This window comes from Frieseomelitta varia, unplaced genomic scaffold, assembly GCF_011392965.1.
Source record: "Frieseomelitta varia isolate USP_RPSP 00005682 unplaced genomic scaffold, Fvar_1.2 scaffold_365, whole genome shotgun sequence".
Classification (NCBI taxonomy): Eukaryota; Metazoa; Arthropoda; class Insecta; order Hymenoptera; family Apidae; genus Frieseomelitta; species Frieseomelitta varia.
The window spans coordinates 131406-151542 of NW_025110107.1; the positions used below are offsets into that span (position 1 = coordinate 131406).

The window sequence follows — 20137 nt, forward strand, 5'->3', positions numbered from 1 at the left end:
TACAATAGAATCGTCGCTTTCTTTTTTTTTTTTTTTTTTTGAACTCGTCGATATATCACTGGAGAGAAATTATTAAGAAGTAATAGACTCATCATTTGTTTCGCCTGGGTTGCGAACTGAGACAATGGGTTACATTTAAATATACTATTAAAAACTGAGAAAATGTTGCAATTTGGGACGAAAAATTCTCGACGTGTACAGCACGCGCAAGAGGTTAATGGCGAATATATCATAAATTAGGATATAATTGTTGTTTTTTTTTTTATCGACGAATAAAGTCAGTTTGTTTCACCTAAATGGAAATTATTTATGACTCGACCCAATAATAGAGAGACAGAATTTCCGTCTACGTCTGATGTTTTCTTCATTTTTTCAACTCCTCTTCCGACCCTTAAATATCAGTTTAGTTTTCGTCGACTAACCTTACTTGAAAGTTACAAGTTAATCTAACTTCACGTTTTTCCTCTGGCTCGTAAAACGGGAGCGAATTTCGACGGCGGAAACTGCCAGCGGTAACGTTCCAACGAGACTGCGATTGTGCTCGGATTGCCCGCGAAAATAAAACAGATTCAAAATCGTAACAAGGGCCGATAAAATGAGAAATCAGCGCGACTGAACTGACTTCGAACTAATCCTCGTAATTGCCAAAAGTGGCCAAAGTTTTCGAAATATTTTCAATCAGTTGAAATCAGTTTCGTCGCCAAAATTTTCGTCGCCTGTGAAATCTCGTTTGGTCAGACTTGCATTCGCTGTTGCAGTAACGGATTATCAAGAGATTGAATCCGGCCCGTGTTATCCCGAAGGACAGGACCAAGTTTCGCCGAGCGAGTGAGCGAGTGGACGAATGTGAACGTAGCCAGGCATCGTAAACTGAATACTATAAACGTCCTAGTAAACGGGTGGTGACTTAATGCGGCAGCAATTTCAAAACCTGACGATTCTACGGTGATTTCATTTTCGGTGCGGTCGTAAATTGCAAACACGCTGCTTTTGTGCCGCCAACGCTAGAACGAACGTTAGAACTTTATCTCTGGGGCCGAATTCGAAATTATAGAACACCGAGCGAAGAGCACACATTGATCTCTCTCTCACTTGCCCGTTTAAAAATGAAATTTACGAAAGGACAAGGACGATCTTCTGAACAAGTTTGTATCGCGTGAAACGAGTATCAAACGGTTGGTCAAACTTACTTGGAAAGAGTTATCTCGGGGTCGTTTAGCTGATGAAGATCGACGAACTTTTTGCTGTCGTTGAAGATACCAGCTAGCTGCACGGTCTTCAGCAGTTCACCGGTGCAGTAGATCTCGCTGGAAAAGAAAAGCAAAAGAATGTACGTCAGAGCATCATAACGTACTTATCTTATGATAATGCAATTTCTTTCTTTTTTTTCTCAAAATGTAGCATTATCGGCGTCGTAAATGAAGCTGTAACGCGTTATCGTTGCAGGGAGCGACGCGAATCAATAATCTGATTACGTTATTCAACCGTCTTTTAAGCTGATTACCCACTGATCCGATTTTGCTCGCGCCGAAGGATCGTTTAATAAGGAATAACTCGATGCAAAATCTTAGCCAGACTACGTTCTATCATCATCCTACGTGGCGACACAACAATTGAAAGACAACGCGTACAATTCTCGTTTTAAATAATTATGTAAACATTCCGAATATTTGGAGATCGAAACTTTTAATCTCGTGTCGATCATTTGAATCTCGGTGTGCGTTGCAATTCCGGTAGAAAAGCGAACGAGTAGCGTTTCTTCGATTACAAGAAAAATTCTGGTTTTATCTATCGATCTGCAATCTTATCTCCAGCTTATCGCGCAACGTTCAAACAGCGGAACTTCGAGAATCGTGTTTATCGGAAGCAGTCATCGCTGCTGGAAACAACTTTTAATACATTTATATATCGAATCACGCGAGATCATCCAACGAGAGGTTCGTTGAAGTTTGCTGGAAATTTGCTCGAATTATTGTGAATCATTCGATCCTTTGTTATGTGATTCAAGAATATTTAAAAATGTAGTTGCCGACGATAAATATGTATACCGCTAAAATTGCATGCAGGGTGTCCCATTTTATTCTACGAATTATTTGCGAAACTATTCGTCTCAAATATATATATATATTTTCTGTTTCGAGAAGATAATAATATACTTGATACATGTAGAAGATATGAAAGTCGCTGCTATTTTCTGAAGTATAATCACGTAATTTTTTTATGCCAGTCGACGCAGCAAGTCATTTTCTGTAAAAAAACAGTATTAACCTACGTATATCGAAAAGCTTAATTTTAATTTTATAAAATCTATCATACGAAAAACATGGAAGAACAAAAGTAGTATTCTTGTACTCATACTGTCCTCGTTTTTTATCCATAGATTTAAAAAAAAAAAACATCTAAATCAGTTTTAGGGTTTTAGACGTATGTAGGTTAATATTTTTCTTTTTTTTTGTACAAAACGACGAATCTGCTGCGTCGATTGATGCAAAAAAAAAAAAAAATTACATAACTATACTTGAAAAAGTAATAACGACTTTCATATCGTTTATCTAGAGTGTCTATTTAGAGACTACGTATCATGTGTGATAATGATTAATTTGTATGACTTGTCCTCTTGAAATAGAAAACAAAAAAAAATGCATTTGAGATATTTTTTAAATGACGAATAGCTTGGACGATAATTGCATTTATAAATCGAAATGGGACACCCTGATATTTCTCAGCTTCTCGAAAAGCTAAAAATAAGAAAATTCTTTGACGAGCTCGAGTAGAATCTTTCGATTCTCCCTGGCGTTTCCTCGTCGTTTCTCGTCCGAGAAAAAGAAAATGAAAGTATCCTCCGGCTCATTCTTTCAGTCTTCGAATTCCTTTTGTCTCTTTCATGCATTCTTCCCTTTCCACTCTCTTCTCGAGATGAGAAAACGCAACGATGACATCGTAAATATCGCCGGTCGTCGCCCCCTTCTCCTGGATTTCGCACTCGCCCCAGCCAAGGGGCGAAAAGAAAAAGTGGAATAAAGAAAAATATCAGGGACCTGTCTCGAGGTTGTCGACCTTCGTTATTCTACGTTACAGTTTCCCTTTCTATCGGACACACGCCAGTATCTTTGGTGTCGGCGTTTGATCGATGGAATCTTGCCGCGCGAGCCTTCAAAACTCCTAATGGATGGCCTTTACCTTGCCTCCTTTTTCCCCCATTCGCAGTTCGACAGCAGTTCGAGCTGCGTTAAAATATACGCTGTACATACGGAGAGTTTGCTTCGCGTGAACGATAATCGAAAAGGTAAATCTATTCGAAGAGAAGCGAGGGGATGAAATTGGCCCATTTTCTCGGATGGTATCGTAATCTTATGTGTGATTGATCGTAGGGAAACGCGATGAAAATCGATTTAATGGTCGGAGATCCGACTTCTTGGGGAAAAGGAGAAAAGATCGATAAATATGACAGACGCCGTAAGAAACTAGGTGATAAAATATGTCACGAACTTTTAGTTTCGAAGTGACTGCGCCGCCGTTGAAGAACCATGATTTCTTCGATCGTTCTGAGGATGTTTCGAGCAGAGGAAATAGTTTCATTCTGGTTGCAGAATCTTCAATCAGGCTACCTGCTTCTTCTGCCATTGTTTTATCCTTCGAAACAATGTACTTTCGTTCGACGAAGAACTATGCATCCATTCGGACTTGAAATTTCTTCGGTATCCCACGTTTATACAGATAAAACTTTCCACACATCTTTCACGAAATCTCAAACTGTGTATATATATATATATAAAATTAATATTATATTTAATTATATAATTATATATTTAGTATTATATTTAATTATATATATATATTTAAAATTATAATAAATAAAAAATATTATAATAAATAATAAATAAAAAATATATAAAATTATATATTTAATATTATATTTAATTATATAATTATATATTTAGTATTATATTTAATTATATAATTATATATTTAGTGTTATATTTAATTTTATATATATATATATATAAAATTATATATTTAATATTATATTTAATTATATAATTATATAATTATATATTTAGTATTATATTTAATTATATTGACAATAAAACAAATGTGGAAGAAAAGTTTTTAGAAACAAAAAGAAGAGAATCCTTTTGATATCAAAATGGACAGAAATTGTACGAAAATCGGGACGAGAATGTCGTTAGAAGGACCACGTCGTTGATTATCATAATCTTCGATCGTTCGTCCTCTTACGCCTCTCTGTTTCCCTGCTAATAATATTTCGAGAACTCCCCCGAAGTTAATGAAGGCTATTTCACATAAGGGGGAAGAGGCTGGAGAGATGCGGTCGACTTCAAAAGAAAAAAAAAGGTTTCTCAGAGGGTTTCTTCAATCGGCCTAATCAACACTCCTCTTTCTCTCACGCTCATTTCATTCCGGGATACAATTCGGAATAAATTGCCCCTTGAATTCGGACCTGTTGCGAACGAGCTTCGGAACGTAGCGTATTCGTAGCATGATACGAAACCGTACCAAACAAATTAATCGAAATTGGAATTACGTGGAATTTGTCGTCATCAAACGTCATTAAATGAGTAAGTTGTCGAGAAAAATTGGCTTATATTTGCTCGTTGTATTTGCTTTCTGACTAGAGGGACGAATTAATCAAGTTGAGGGAACTTTGCTTATTGATGATTTTGGTATTTGTCGTTGAAAAAAACGGCATAGAACGAACGAAAATTAAATTCAGGGTACGAGGAAATTGTTAAATAAAGGCAATTGTTAAATAAATACTTGGTAAGAGCTTCTTCAACAAATTTTGTTGGACCTTGAGCGACGAAAGATTCACGGTGGCTCGCTCAGCTAAATCTGCTTTCCCTTGTAATTCAGACTGCATACTCTCGCAGGATTTCCACGCTTGCCGATTAAATCTTACACGCTCCCGAGGAATTTCGAATGGGTACTCTCTCGCGTGGAGAAGCGTCGCTCGAAGTCCAGCAAGAATTTCCTTTTAAACTTACAAGACACGAGAACTTCAAACTTTCAAATTTACAAACAGCTGACTTCCTCCAAGAAAGTTGAGTTAATTGACTCGATCGAGAGGAACACGTTCAGTTTGTCACTCGTCTACGTATGTATTCGACACATCTGCAAATTCTATTTGTTGATTCAAACTTGCGGCGATTAATTTCGTATTCCACATATTATTGAATAAGCAGCGAGGGAGATAAATCAACCAACTGCGCGACTGAAAATATTTAGATTTAAAAAAATATTTGCATACAGAAAGTTTGATATAATATTAACGAATTAAGAGAGATAACGAAGGAAAATTTTCTAACGGTAATAATAAACTCTATGTACGTGTACGTTCGTACAAGAGAGAGAGGGAGAGAGAGATAGAGAGAGAGAGAGGCGATTTCATTTCCCGCAGGGAAGAATAAATATACATATATCTCGCTATTAATAATGGCATGTGGACGACTGCGTATTATGCAAACAGTGCCGTAAATAATATTCAAAGCTCTCCGGGCGATTATTGCAGCAATTGCGTGACTTTTACATTCATTCAGGAAGGAGAACAGGATACGGAAGTGCAGAGAACGCGAAGTGTGGCTCGATGACGAGCGGCTAACTAAATAACATGTAAATGAAGTAACGTAACATCGGAGAAGATAAATCTGCGAGACGTCTCTGAAACTATAGTTACGCGATAAAACAAAACTGTCAAAGCGGCTGAGTTATGGCTGTTTCCGTGTTTTAAACGGTCGACAACACCATCACGGCCATTTATTAAACACCTTGCACGCGTACATATGCTGGTAATGGCCACGGTTACGATCATGAGATTATAAAGTGGAGTTTCCCACGACGCTGTTACACGACAAGTTAGGAACTTCGGGAGCAGAAAATTTCGAAAATGAAATCTGCCGTTGATAAAATAATTTTACTTAATGTTCGATGCGCCAATTGCAAAATGCAACTGATACCGATTTCGATTTCGGAGATTCACTTCTGGATTCGTGACGATAATTATGCTATATAGGCGGGATCGCGGGAATTAGGATATCCCGATTATCAAAACAACTTGCCAACTGCAGTCGTTTCTCTGTGAAATGATTAAACTTGAAACCAAATCTACGATGAGACCGTAAACTGCACAAAAGCGAGCGTTGGTGAGCCGCGGAAAACTCGGGGTGAATTATACTTCATTCGACCATCAAATCCCGCAAGGTATCGAAGTGAATTGCCACTCAATTAATTTTCAACTTTGATCCACTTCGACTGTCAAGAAAATCTCAGTATTCCTGTATTTCCACGCAATTTTCTTGATTAAGAGAGAGAGAGAGAGAGAGAGAGAGGTGTCTACAAACGTCCTCCAACTTTCGAGGATTCATTTCTTAACGCGGACCAGACTTCCAATCCAAGAGCTCGAAAGTTATAATTATTCCGACTTCGTAATATTTCCATGGTTAATCTTAAAATCGACCTTATTTTCTTGGCAGCCACGTGATCTAACTTTTCTTGATTCTCATTCGACTCCACAGCGTAAAATTGATGCAGCCACGTGTACGAAGATAAAATCAAAGACACGCACTCAATGTCGATAGAAAACATTTCTAATGATTTTTCGAGCAATAAAGTTTATCGTTATTCTGCAATATCTGAAGCAGTATGTAAACATAAACGCAAGATATTGTCATGTAGAGATAATGCTCAACAGAGGAAACTTTTGTTGAAACATGTGAAAATAAGTCGGAGAAGGAAAGGATAACATTTTTCCATGTGACCTGTTTGTTACACGAGAAACTCGAGTTTGAAAATTTCATTAGATGTGCTTGGTGAATTTAGACGTGACGGTATATAATAATTAATGGGATGTCGTTATACTGATGTGTGAAAGTAACATTCTTTTGTACGATGCCTCGTTTTCAAGAACATCGAGTTTAAAAATTTATCAAACACACGTGTACCAATTCAGTCTATTTTCTTAAAAATGAAGCTGCAAATGAAAAAATTTTATTGCAGATTTTTTATTTATTTTTGAACATGGAATATTCTCCTATTGATTATTCTTTCCTCTCGTGTCTAGTCGTTAGTTAAATTCGTAGCGTACGTGATGAACATTCAAACTCAATTGTTTCGAAAACGTAGCGTCATACAGAAAAATTTTGTTCCACATATTTATTTTTACACGTAAAAATCACACGATTTCGGAAACTATGCATTAAAGAGCTATCAAGGTCACAAATAAATACTGTTATAAATAAATTTTCCTCAAAACCAAGCCTGCATAAAATAATTTTGTTCCATAATTTTAAATGACATTCTAACTTGCTATTAATTATGGAGTATTTTGTGTTTTGCTGAACTGATCACGCCATATAACGAGTCGGTTTGTTACAAAGAGTGAAACCGAGATGAGATTCAGTCTCAATTTAGCCAAGAACGATGCACGCACACCGAAGATCCTATGCGACACAGAGAGAGGATTAAAACCATAAATCGTGAATTGGACAAGGGCAACAGTTTGTGTAGTTGAAATTTCCTAGAACGACCAATTGGCCGGTGTGTCAGCTGAATTGTACGAAGAACAATGGCCTCGCGATTTATGTGCTAACTAGAAGACAATTCTATTTTAGAGAAACAATATGAGAGGAGATTAATGAGGTGGAAAGCGTTGAGAAATAACACTGGCATAAACGGTTGCATAAACGGCGTTGTACTCGATGTTCCCTCATTTGGGAATTCCGGTAACTTCGTTCGTTTGATTAATATCATATCCGAAGTAAATAATAAATGAAACATTCTTCGCGTATATTATCAAAACGAACATTTATATTAATGTTATAATAATTTACATTAATGTAATAATATGTTACATAATGACAATTATATTGTCAGAGTAATATAATTATAATAATATTGCAAGTTAATAAATGATAATGAAGCATTTTAAATACGTGTTCATGTATATTATTAATCGTGCATTTATATTAATAATATAATAATTTATAATAATAGTGCAATGTAAATACGTAATGAGAATTATATTATAATAATATTAGAATGTTATGTAACGACAGTTATATCGTTAGAGCATCTAACTTCTTTTCTGGTAAAGATGCCTAAGCATCTCTAAAGTCCTGTAACACTATTTTTTATTATTCAAAAGGTGAAATTTTGCCGTGGAGAAAGCCTTCAAAATCAACTTGCTTCCGAAGAACATGACGTCTGTGAAAGGAAATAACTAGAAAGTTAAATTTTCATTTTGCTTAGATTTTCGTTTAAAAACAATCGTCACGCGTTCCCAAGTGTCAGGAATTTTTCAACGTAACAAATATCGGAACAAAATTCAAACAAATTTGGTAACTCAGTACTATTGTAAAACACCTACGCCATAATGATACTAACCATTCAAAGCTATGTACTCGATCGAACTGCAATTTAATTGAGAATTCCTTTATTTCATTTTCACTAATTTCTGCAACGTAAAGTGAACCTCCACGAGGCAGACGCTATCCGGATCGAGAATCTTCGCCTAAAACTTGAATCAGAGAATCAGAGCGTCGATAGAATAATCCTGGAAGCGGTGTCGCTCGGAGCGTCGATCGTTCATTCGCGTAACGGAAATCCTTTACAGCTCTCTGCTTCTCTTTGACAATCGGCACGACATGATGTAAGCACTTGAACGCGCAAACCGCACGGTGGATTCGTACAAATCGATTCAAACAATATCACTTTGTACAACACGTCGCGTAATTTCCCCTGTTACGTTCTAGTCGTTTCATCGGTGCGGAATGCAACACGAAAAAATTGTGGGAAATTTCCCAATCGTATCTGCCTCTCGACTCTCGAAAACTCGGATGAAACGGGACAAGGTTGCGCACACATTATGCTTGAAGAGCTCGTGTTTCGTTTCGAAGATGCACAGCTCGTTTAACGCGAGTTCAGAGCGAAGCAACAGGTAAAAACTGGGAAATACTTAAGTCGACAACAGAATACGATACGTTCTCGCAATCGACGATAGAATTCTACGAAGCTTCCAGGTCAGACCGATGTTTCGCGCTCAAAATAATCGAACGAAGAGGTATTTCTCTCTCTCTCTCTCTCTCTCTCTCTCTTCTCTTCTCTCCAGAGAGGAGATTTCAACGAGGAGGATCTCGAAACGAGACGTCAGTCGAACGTCACCGAGATTCTCCAGAGACCAACTTCCTTCTTATGAGTCGGCCACGAAGCAAATCGAATTGATTCCCTGGATCGAAGTAACTCGACCTTTCCACCCTGTCTTATCGCCTACTCGCTATAAGATTGAACTGCTCCGAGGTTTCACGGGTCAATCGAAGAGTCATCTCGACGCTTGTCTATCTTTCCTTTCGGTTCTCTCTCTCTCTCTTTCTCTTTCCTTCTCGACTGTTTCCTCTCCTCTATTTATTCCGTCCTCGTCAACTATCGTCAGACGAAAGTCCCGGGCAGATTGACCCGGAACGGGGGTTTCCGCTAGATGTAGCATGGAAAATTTCTTCCGCAAACGCGCGGACTCTCTTTCCTCCAACACTCGTGTTTACCTCCTGAGAATCTCCTAACGTTCGAAATGAATCTGAAAATGGGTTTCGCCCACAGCCTTCGGACTTTTCGTGCTGCTCGTAAATGGAAATTTGCTCGAATCGTGCCGAGAGCGGCAGCGAAAGCGAACAACACCAGAATCGAATGTTACTTTCCCTTTATTTTACTTTACTTTTCCCCTTGGAAACTTTTATCTCTCCGTGCAACCCCTGTATTTTGGCCCGGCGCGATGCACCCTTATCGCGCGTTTCTTTTAAGGAGTCAGGGCAGTTTGAAATTTTCAAAAAATCGATTTTTTTTTTTTGTTTTGTTTTAAATAATAGTTCGAAGTCTTGGAGATAAGATACAAAAGGTGCTAGCCTTTAAAATGACTTATTTTGGGGTATAATAATAAATCCGCGAATACAGAATAATTGAATTTGTGTCACTGTTTACAACTTTAAGCAGTATTGTAAAGTGTAAATCGTGTGAATATTACTTTTGGCGAATCGAATATTAGGAGACTTGGATTCAATTTAGTTATGAATTGTAAGAACCATGAGCCGCGATACATAAGTAAAAAAAAGTAAGTAAAGGATACATATGAAAAATGACGTTTTGAAAGTTTTTCTTGAAACTTTGAAGGTTTTTAGAAACGGTGTGCAAGATATCTCGGAATCTAACCAACCGATTATTGTGAAACTTGGTGTGTATCTTTAGTGTAACATTTACTAGGGATTGGCGATTCTAATTTTTAACAATTTCGAAAAATGTAAACAAAAAAAAATGTAGAAATTTTTGGCATAAATTCGATACATCAGAAACAATAAGTTCACAAAAATGAAATCGTCAATTCCTAGAGAATATTGCTTTTTTGTTGCAGCCAACCCTGTTTGGCTGGAATCATGCACACCGATAGGCAATGTAAAAAAAAGTTATGTAAAAAGTTAAATAAGAGCCCTATTTTTCTCTCTTTCTTTAATGTTGCTTTTTATAGTTCATAATGTGTTAAAATAAACCACAAACGCTCATGCCAATCAAACATGTACTTTATTTTTACTAGCCGTCCAAAGTATTCGTAATTTTTAGGCCCGTCAAACTGTCCTGCCCCCTTAAACGTCCCCTCTCTATGTTTCTGAACACCCGTTAATTTCAGAGATTCTGTCACGGTTTGTTTGAAAACTGGACTTCGTATCTGGTTCGAGCGACTCGAATCCAGTTGTTCGTACTATCGCGCAGAATTCTCCACGGCGCGTTAGTATTGGTGAATTAAACGTCGTCAAACGACGACAGACTCTCAAACACTCTTCCGAGTTATCGAACGAGACGGGAAAATTCCTATCGTCTCCTATCGCGCCGGACAATTGAAGCGCGGAGTATATCGGCTATAACGGCATGCGCGCACGTCAAGATGAATTTGTTTCAATGTTGATTGGAACTCCAATCCGAGATAAACTGCCATTATCGTGTGCTCATCGGCGCGGCGGCGAGAGACAATCAACGTTTCATAACGAATTCATGACAAGGACACGTCTAGAGTTTCACTTCTCTATAGATATCTCGTTATTACAACACATTTTTTCGCACCGGCAAGATGTTCGAAAGGTACCATCGATTGCCACGCAGACGCAAACATTTTCTTCGCAGACAACAATTCCAAACCAAAAAAATTCAATTGTGACGCATCGCGCAGCTGAAGCGTTATACTACTTTGTTGAGAGTACGATCGTATTACGAGCTCGTACGGATTTACAGGTTTTTTAAGAGCTCCAATATAATTTCCTGCGATATAATTTCCTTCCGATATCCTCGGCGAAACAGTAAAATTCCGTTCCCTTTCCCACGTTACATCCATCCATTCTCGTTTGTTCACCGAAGAACGCGAGCAAATTTAGTTTCCAGCGAACTAAACGTTCTACGGAGGAGCAGAGACAACCGGTCGCGTAATCGGAATTTCAATGGTCCCGCAGTTGGCGCTTTTTATTGGCGGATCTTTGATCCTGATTCCGCGGTTGCGCGTGCACCACTTGAAACAACCTTCAATCCGGTCTTCCTCCATAACACATGAAGAAACGTACGTACTCCTTTCACCTCTTTGAACGTTAGCAAACTGCTGGATTTTACAACGGGACGTTAAAAAATTTGTCACCGCGATGGCCATTTTACGAAATACTGCGAGTGCCAAGTAAATATTACACTCGATGGTTCGAGAAGGGACACTTTGTCAGATCGCGAAATATGCAAATTTATCTTCTTGGCGAATCTAATCGTAGAAATCATTATGGAATCTTTCTGTAGAGCCTCTGGTAAAATTTGTTTTAATTGTAGAAAAGCTTGTACAGAGCTGTTTTAATTGTAGAAAATCTGTACAGAGCTTTCGATTTAGCTGCGATAAATTTTTCTTTAGCTGGAGTTAATTGTTTAAACTCTGATAATTATAGAGAGTGAGAAGAAGGATATTAATTTTATAGAGTGGAGAAATATACGTCGTGCGTATTTCTTTTCTCTCGTCAAAGTATGTCCATTTCTGACAAAGATGTATACCACGTGTCCACATCGTTGTCTGAATTTGCAGAAATGTTCCTTGTGTCGGCTTTTTAGAACCTGCGTCACGTATGTACGATGAATCGTGTTGCAAAGTACATGTTCAGTTAGATTTATGCGGCATCCAAGCGGCAATAGAGGCAAATTTTTCTCAAGCAGAAATATTATTCTCGATTATGTAAAGAATGGTGTGCACACCTTTTCTGCACGACAGCAGTCACATAACTGTTCGAACGTTTCGCACGCGAGCGACAATATCTTTCCTCGCCGGTAGCACTTTGCTACGAAAGGAAACTTAATTCTTGAAATTATCAGTCGTTCGATTAATTTCTTTCTCAAAATAATAAATATAGATATTTAAGAATGTGGATTTTCAAATAAGATGGTAATTGTTAATATACTCATCACTACTGCCGCTTAAAAGTCTTAAAACACACATTTCGGATTTTAATTATAGGTTAAAGTATCTTGAGACACTTTTTGAGTCAGTATTTATCGAGCGAATCGATTAACTGCACAGAAAAAAGAAAGTAAAGAAATTGATGATATAATATAGTTGATAAGATAGTGTACCTTTGCTTAAAAATTCCTTGCGAGATTTAAACTCGAAAGAACCAGTGAAACGTGAAACACGTAGTGGTTAGAAAATGGTATTCGTGCACTATCTAAATTCATTTTTAAACATGAAACCTCTGCTCTCGCAGCGCTGAATTAGTTCCTTCAAAAGATTTTCGAAACTTCTTTTTAATTGTTTCTTCAAAAGGTTTTAGGTAAGCAAAGAATGAAAATCTTTCTCTCATGAAAATTTTGCGCGCTGAAAAATTCTTTTCACAAGAAAGTCCACGATGGTTTTGAAGACTGAAAAGTCTCCTCTTTACAAAAATCGCTCAAAACTCATTGTATTTAAACGATTTCTTCTCACGAAGTTACAATAGTTGTAGGTTACAACATACTTTGCACTAACACTTGACTCTGGTTCTCCGTTGCATAAAGTATCGTTTAATTTTGTTCACTTTTGAACAATCATGTAGTACTTGTCGAGCGATTGTTTTCACGTATAAAATTAAATACAATAAATATATATTATCGTATAAATCGTGCAACAAAAAATCGCGAGGATAGTGTGCAACAAATCGTTGACATTCTTAACATTACGATTTTTTTCACCGAATTGAACAGGAATTCTATAGGTTCGTAGATTATAATCCAACTTTTAACGAAAAGAGCGGTGCCGTTATCGTCGGACACTTTGTCTTGACATCAATTTGTGCGGCGAATTTATGGGATATCGACGAGCCGACTTTCATCGGGATCGTAAACCTGGTCTTTATGGCGACGGTTATACCCCGATCGTACTCTCCCATTGAAAACGACGCGTCTCGCGTCTCGCGCTGTCGAAACAAACGAGGACACCGCCACGCTTTCAAATCCACAGGAAACGCTCTGACGAATTTCATTTTTTCCCAACAATTTTCACTTTCCACCATCGACGTCGACTCGGAGAACCTTGGCTATTTTTCCGCTGTTTTTGCAGAACTCTGAAAAGAAGTTTTCCACGGTGATCATCGATCGATTGGGCGCCACGATATAAATCCTCGGGGGAATCGATTCAGCCCGCAGGGACACCGAAATTCTCGTGAATATGTAACGAATAAGCTCAACCAACGTTAAGAAGGATATTTGCTTTCGATTCTCGGCAAGCGTGCTTCCGCACGAGGGAGGAGATGCTCGAGACGTTGCTCGAAAGCGAATCGACACGGAAGCTGGTCTTAATTACGTTTCAGTGCCATAGGCTATTGAAAAAACCGCGTTGGATAGTGCATAACGTTTCCTTGATGTAAGCGAAAAATATCAAGCAACGTATGATAAAAAGTAGACGAAGTAAAAATTTATGCACGTGGTTTAGGTTTGATTGGAAAGAAAGTAATTAGGAGAGGAAACGTCAATATGACTGACGACGATATGGCGCTATCATCGAAAACGAGTGCATCGTACGTCGCGATCTTTTCGAATGATAAATGTGCAAATGTTCGTATGTTTAAATTATTGTTATATTAAATGTTCGTATGTTTAAATTATTGTTATATTAAATGTTCGTACGTTTAAATTACTGTTATATTAAATGTTCGTACGTTTAAATTATTGTTATATTAAATGTTCGTACGTTTAAATTATTGTTATATTAAATGTTCGTACGTTTAAATTATTGTTATATTAAATGTTCGTACGTTTAAATTATTGTTATATTAAATGTTCGTACGTTTAAATTATTGTTATATTAAATGTTCGTACGTTTAAATTATTGTTATATTAAATGTTCGTACGTTTAAATTATTGTTATATTAAATATTCGTACGTTTAAATTACTGTTATATTAAATGTTCGTACGTTTAAATTATTGTTATATTAAATACTCGTACGTTTAAATTATTATTATATTAAGTTTGTATGTTTGTAAAAACAAAGTTTGTAAAAATCATATTTAACCACTTGGCGTGATATACAAGACTCACGATTAACAAGGGCGCCAATTTTGAAATGTCGTGGAACTACATTACCGCCATTCAGTTAAAAAAAATTTAGAACGACGTAGGACTACGTTACCGGTCGCGAATGTACATACGTATGAGGAAGGATATTTGTCTTCGACTGCGTTTCCGTGTCACGTTCGTTAGGGTAAACTAGGAAACTTTCAATTGGAGGTGAATTGATTCCAAGCGGGGGTGGAGGGGGGATGTATATTTACTTGCTAACTGCGAAATAGGAGAACTTTGTGTTAACGGGTCAGAGAGACCCCGGAACATCGCGAAAGAGGGGCGAAAGAGGGAAAAAGGAAGGGATCGCACATCGGGAGTCGGCGATGAATTATGAATTAGCCTTGAACTCGGAGGTTCAAGCCGTTGAACTGAATTCACGGTGGAACAATGAGGTCGGTTCAATTACATTTAATAGCGTTGAAAGTGCAGCGGCCATTGGCTTGTCGTTTATTTTAAGCTGCACCAGCTGTAGCGAGTGTACCCTATACGCTCGTTCCTCGTTCTTTCCTTTCTTTCCTCAGACAGTCTCCGCTCTCCGAGAGAAATCAGCTAGAAATCCATCAAACTGGAGCGATCTTTCGCTTCTAGAAAAATATGTTTACGAGATCGGCGTGTTTGAGAGAAAGAGCAACCGTTATCACCGACGATCAATAATTATCGCGTATTTGCGTAACCTACTTGTTCTCGATAAATTATTATTGTTCGCAAAGCTGTTTTCGTGCTATTGTACGCGACACGAGTAAAATTAGCGAGGGGCCAAAGCGATATATTTCTCTAAATTTCTCGCGCCGGTAATAAAGTCACCATTAATTGAAAGATTGAAATCGTAGGACATTCGATTATTTGCAACGACGACGGAGCGTTTGAATCGGAAACACGTTGTCAACGATCATTATTTGTCTGTCGAATAAGACAGCGTATGGTCGCGTGCAATCATGAATGGTCAAATAGACGTGCTTGAATTGCGTTATACTAGAATCAGCTGTGCACACCAATTCATTTGACGGGCTGTTTAATAACCTAATTGATGAAAATACACAGTGATTTCCATTAATATTTAGACACTAAATGTTGAAACTGTTTGTCACAATCTTGAAAAAGAAATCGTACAAACTTGGGCTCTATTGACAATATAACTGCAACTAATGATACAACTGAGTAAGAGGTGATTCTGTGTGAAAAAATGAGTACAATTTTTTTTAATTAAACCTTTGGTTCTCGAGAAAATCTAGTTTAAAAATTTTATCGGGTATGATTAAATTTAACTGATTCTAGGAAAGAGTAATTGACAGAAGGTTATTCTACGAAAATAAAAGTAGAATGATTTTTTGTCAGATGCCTCGTTTTCGAAAACATCGAATCTAGAAATTTATCAAATACATGAAGACAATTTTTAAATCCTTCGAGGCTTCGAACTTTGAAGTGAGCCCAAGTTTATCGTTGCACGATTTCTTTTTACAAAAATTGTAACAGTATCAATATTTATGTGTTCGAATATTAATGGGAGTCACTGTAGATAAACATTGTAATATATAGGTCAACGATAACAATCGCCTGAAGGATGAAAGAGCAATTATCAAGCCTCAAAATTAATAAGCTTTTTCAAAAGTTTCAAAGAGGATCGAAAATTTTTGCCTCTGTCCATCAATCTAATAAATTATTTTTCATCCCGACATTATTCAATTCACGCGTGCATGAAATAAATAAATAAGATCGATGCTTGTACTGTAACGCTCTTCGACGTAATACGAGATAACAATTCGATAACGCGAAATTCACGGCTTATTAATATTTTTAGAACCAAATATATATTTAAACAGCAAAAAACTTACTTCCCGATATTTGAAATTATCAAAATACCAAAGTTCCTCCACATTTATCTATGATACATTTCGCGAGGAAATATTCTCTCCGCGAACAACAAAGTTACAAATTTCACGAACAAATTCACAACGAGCGAAAGCCAGATGCAGATCGTCTGAGATGAATCATCGTCGCGACTTTTTCAAGAATTTTCACGTCAGACGCAGAGTTTATGCCCGCGAGAAATTATGTCGTAAATCGATCTCATTGTCGTTCTCGTTTCTCGTCGGATTCCTTGGACAAAAAGCCAAGTAATGACGGTAATGACACTCGTAACTCGAGTGAAACGATTGCATAAAAAAGGACAACTATTCTAAGTACTGTTCTTAACGAACGTACCTACGGAGTTAGATGGCAACCTTGCAGCGCGCGATAAATAAATCGCAAGTAAACTCGTTTCCACGGAAAACTGGAATTTATCAAATTCTTTCGCCGGATCGTGATTAACCGGGGCAGACATGACCAACATACCCGGAGGGGGAGGGGGAGGGGGCAAATTTATCTCGTAGAACGTTCTATTTTTAACTGCGACTGGACAAAACAAATATATTTTATTTATATTTTTTATCCAGCCAAGCGTATTTCTTCGCGACGATGTTCACCTTTTGTCAAAATCCCGAATTTTCGCAAAAATTTTTAGAACTCTGACGAGTGACTCGACGATCTTCCATCGGAATCTTCAGGAATTCAAAATTTCAAGAGTCAAAAATTCGAGAGAGAGAAATAAACGAAACTACACCGCGGTCAGATAATATTGACGATTTTCGTTTCATCGTGATTAATCTCGTTCTCCTTCGGTACACAGGTAAACCAAAATAATTTGCAAAATTTACGTTTTCATAACGTAAGCGAGGTGAAAGGAAAATGCCATTCGTAAATGTATAAACACTGGTCGTAAGCTGATGTTAACACATTATAGTATTATAACTCGCTCTCAAGTAATATTATCGTCTTACGAGACGTTGACTCGTTTCTCTTTGTTAAGCCCGGTATCGATACGATTCAAGTGGAATAGAAAGGAGATCGTCACTTCTTCTTTCCTTTTTTTTTAACAAAACAGAAGAATTTTATGTTTCGTTTCGACAACCTGGGCAGTTTGGACTTGAAATGAATTTGTTCAATCGATCGCTATCATTGAAAGCACGATTAATTAATCGAAGGTTCGGCAGCTTGCATAATTTGTGCGAATTTTAGCATGTACGAATATTTAACAAGAACAATTTAATTGAAGTCTTCGATTATTCTTCAAGCAAAATTACCTTGATACTTTGCCCTTTTAAGTTGTCTCGCTGTCTCAGATTATTTGACTCAAAGTCGAATACTACATAGACGAGATCGAAAGAATTACACGCTGGCGAAGTGACTGCGAATCGTCTGAACTCGTGCAACTTGACTCGACAGGCTTTAGCTTTACTGAATGATTATAGAAATCCCTAGTCTCTCCCTCGTATTGTCGTTAGTCTGTCTGGGAATCCAAATGATCGACAATCCGTCGAGAAGCAAGCAGCTTCGTGTCTCTTCTCGGCTCAACCCACGTCCTCCTTTCCAAACAAGTTCATCCCTGATGAACAGGAGCGGAAAATGCACGAGGAAACAAAGAACGAGGAAACGAGAGAGGGAAAGAACAAAGAAACTGTACTTTCATAGGAGAAAAGGAAGAAAGAAGGAAAAAGAAAGGTATCTGGGCCAAGAGCGTATCTAGTAGTTTCGTGCAAACGAGGGAAAAAGGAGCAGGAGGAGGAGGAGGAGGAGGAGGAGGGTTTTCGAGGCAGGAAGGAGGCGATTCGAGCGGCGCCTTGCACCTTCGTCGTTTTCCCTTTCACTCACCTGTAGCAGTCCGTGGCCTTGATGCCGTGCGCAGCGTGCCCGATCGAGGCGGCATCGGTCAAGGCGGCGATCAGACCGACGACGCTGACAACGATCAAAAGTCCAGCTGGCATCGCGGCTTCCTGGAAGGGGTTTCGCAGCAGCCAGCTGCTGGGCCAGCCCTCGTGTTGGACGTCGAAACCTCCTCGAACCTCCTCGGGCCTTGGTTCAACTGCTCGCCAGCAGCAGCTCGTTTCCAACTCGAGCCCCGTAGTCTCTCTCTCACCCAGCGGGAACAACAGCACGCGGCCGAATCGCTCGACGATCAGCCGACCGACTGATACGCGTGGCGCGCCACTTACGAACACAGCTTCTAACGATCGCGCTACCGTTCGGCCTTCCGCTGACAGTTGGCTGCACGCGCGGTTGCGGCACGCTGCGACAGTCCGACCCTCCTGGTGCAAAAAGCTTCCTTCCTCGCTCGAAAGTGACCAGTGAACAAAGTGACTGCTCGCGCCACTTTGCTCCTTTGTTATCCTGCCCAAGGAAGATCGATGGAAAATCGACGATAGATCGACAGTTTCCGAATCCTTTGTGCACGCCGGACGGTGCTCGCAATCGGTTATATGAGTCTAGTCGCTTGATAACGCGCCGCTGTTCATTGGTCTGACACCGGAACACTCCCCCGGCCTGATTGGCTGTCGATTAATTCTGCGACCGCGACGGCGAACCGTTTATCTCCGCCGAGGTACCAAGGCGAAACGTCTCACGCTGAGAACCTTTTTCGCCTGTTATCTCTCCAGCCAGCACGTGACGAGGAATCGTGATCGATCGCGCGTGAATCGCGCGCGCGATCCTTCGGATAATTTCCCTTCTTCTGGGATTTTCGAGCAGAGCCATGTCCCTGTTGACGATCATTTTTTTTCTTGCCTGTCGAACGCTTTTGAACTTTTCTTACCAACTATTTCGTGACGAAGAGGTCTTATTGATTTTGGTGTTTTACTTTTGTGAACATAGTAAATTTCAATTAATCGGGACGTATTCGAATAGAACTTAATAGACCAGGAACGTGAATTGATAACGATTCTTTCAATTGTTGACCAGACAAGCGTTTTTAATAATGTTTCTCATAGTTGTACCATTTGTGACTGAAGGTTTTGGAGATTGCTTTAATGTAAATCACCAAACGTTTTCGAGCTTCCCCTCGAACGAATAATATTAAATTTTGATTGTTACCTTCATTATTATTGTAATTATTATTGTAATTATTTAATGACATATTTTATCCAAATACAGAAACCGGACGAACAATTCATCCATCATTGTCGTCACATTTGTGTCGTTCGTCTCCGTCTATTGAATTTAATATTCTTGAATTTCGTCTATTTCAGGTTCTTTAAATTTGAGAAAAGAATCGACCGATAAACACACAGAGAATCATAAACATTATGGAAAAGTTCCTTTGAAAGTTTCAGCTTCCGATATCGTAAAGCGGATAACGGAAATTTAAGAGATCTTCAAATCCCATAAAGATTACCAAACGTCGATAGTTGGAGGCGGGAGAGGTAACCTTTTAAGAGGAACGTGCCGCAAGAAGCTCGTCATTTATTGAAACCTAAATTCATATCGTAAAAGTCTCATGACCCGTTCCTTTTGCTGACTCTCTTCACGAATGGGCGCGTGAAACGGGGGATAAACCGGGAAAAGAGAGTGTGAAACGCGGAAGACTCTTCGCGGGGGACCAAAAGGAATCTTCCCAGGCGCTAGGATATTTATTATTTAAGGAACGGCAGACGAGTAAATTCTATCTCTCTCTCGCAGTATCATCGCTTCCACCATCATTTCTCTCTCGTTCC

The 20137-nt window shown here is 38.6% G+C and overlaps 1 protein-coding gene across 5 annotated transcripts in view; it reads right to left on the reverse strand.

The window, feature by feature from the left end:
• LOC122530937 (trehalase-like) overlaps positions 1-18897 on the reverse strand; it is a 33084-nt gene extending 14187 nt beyond the window's left edge. For 3 of the 5 annotated variants that reach the window (XM_043658372.1, XM_043658370.1, XM_043658371.1), the window contains exons 1-2: positions 18303-18896; positions 1191-1307 (exon numbers count right to left, since the gene is read on the reverse strand). In XM_043658372.1, coding sequence (XP_043514307.1) covers positions 1191-1307; positions 18303-18415 — 230 coding nt within the window. In that variant the 5' untranslated portion in view covers positions 18416-18896. Of the gene's footprint in view, positions 1-1190; positions 1308-18302 lie in introns of all 5 variants that reach the window. The other 2 variants (XR_006307142.1, XR_006307141.1) reach the window with 1 other exon arrangement.
• Between the last annotated feature and the right edge of the window lie 1240 nt (positions 18898-20137).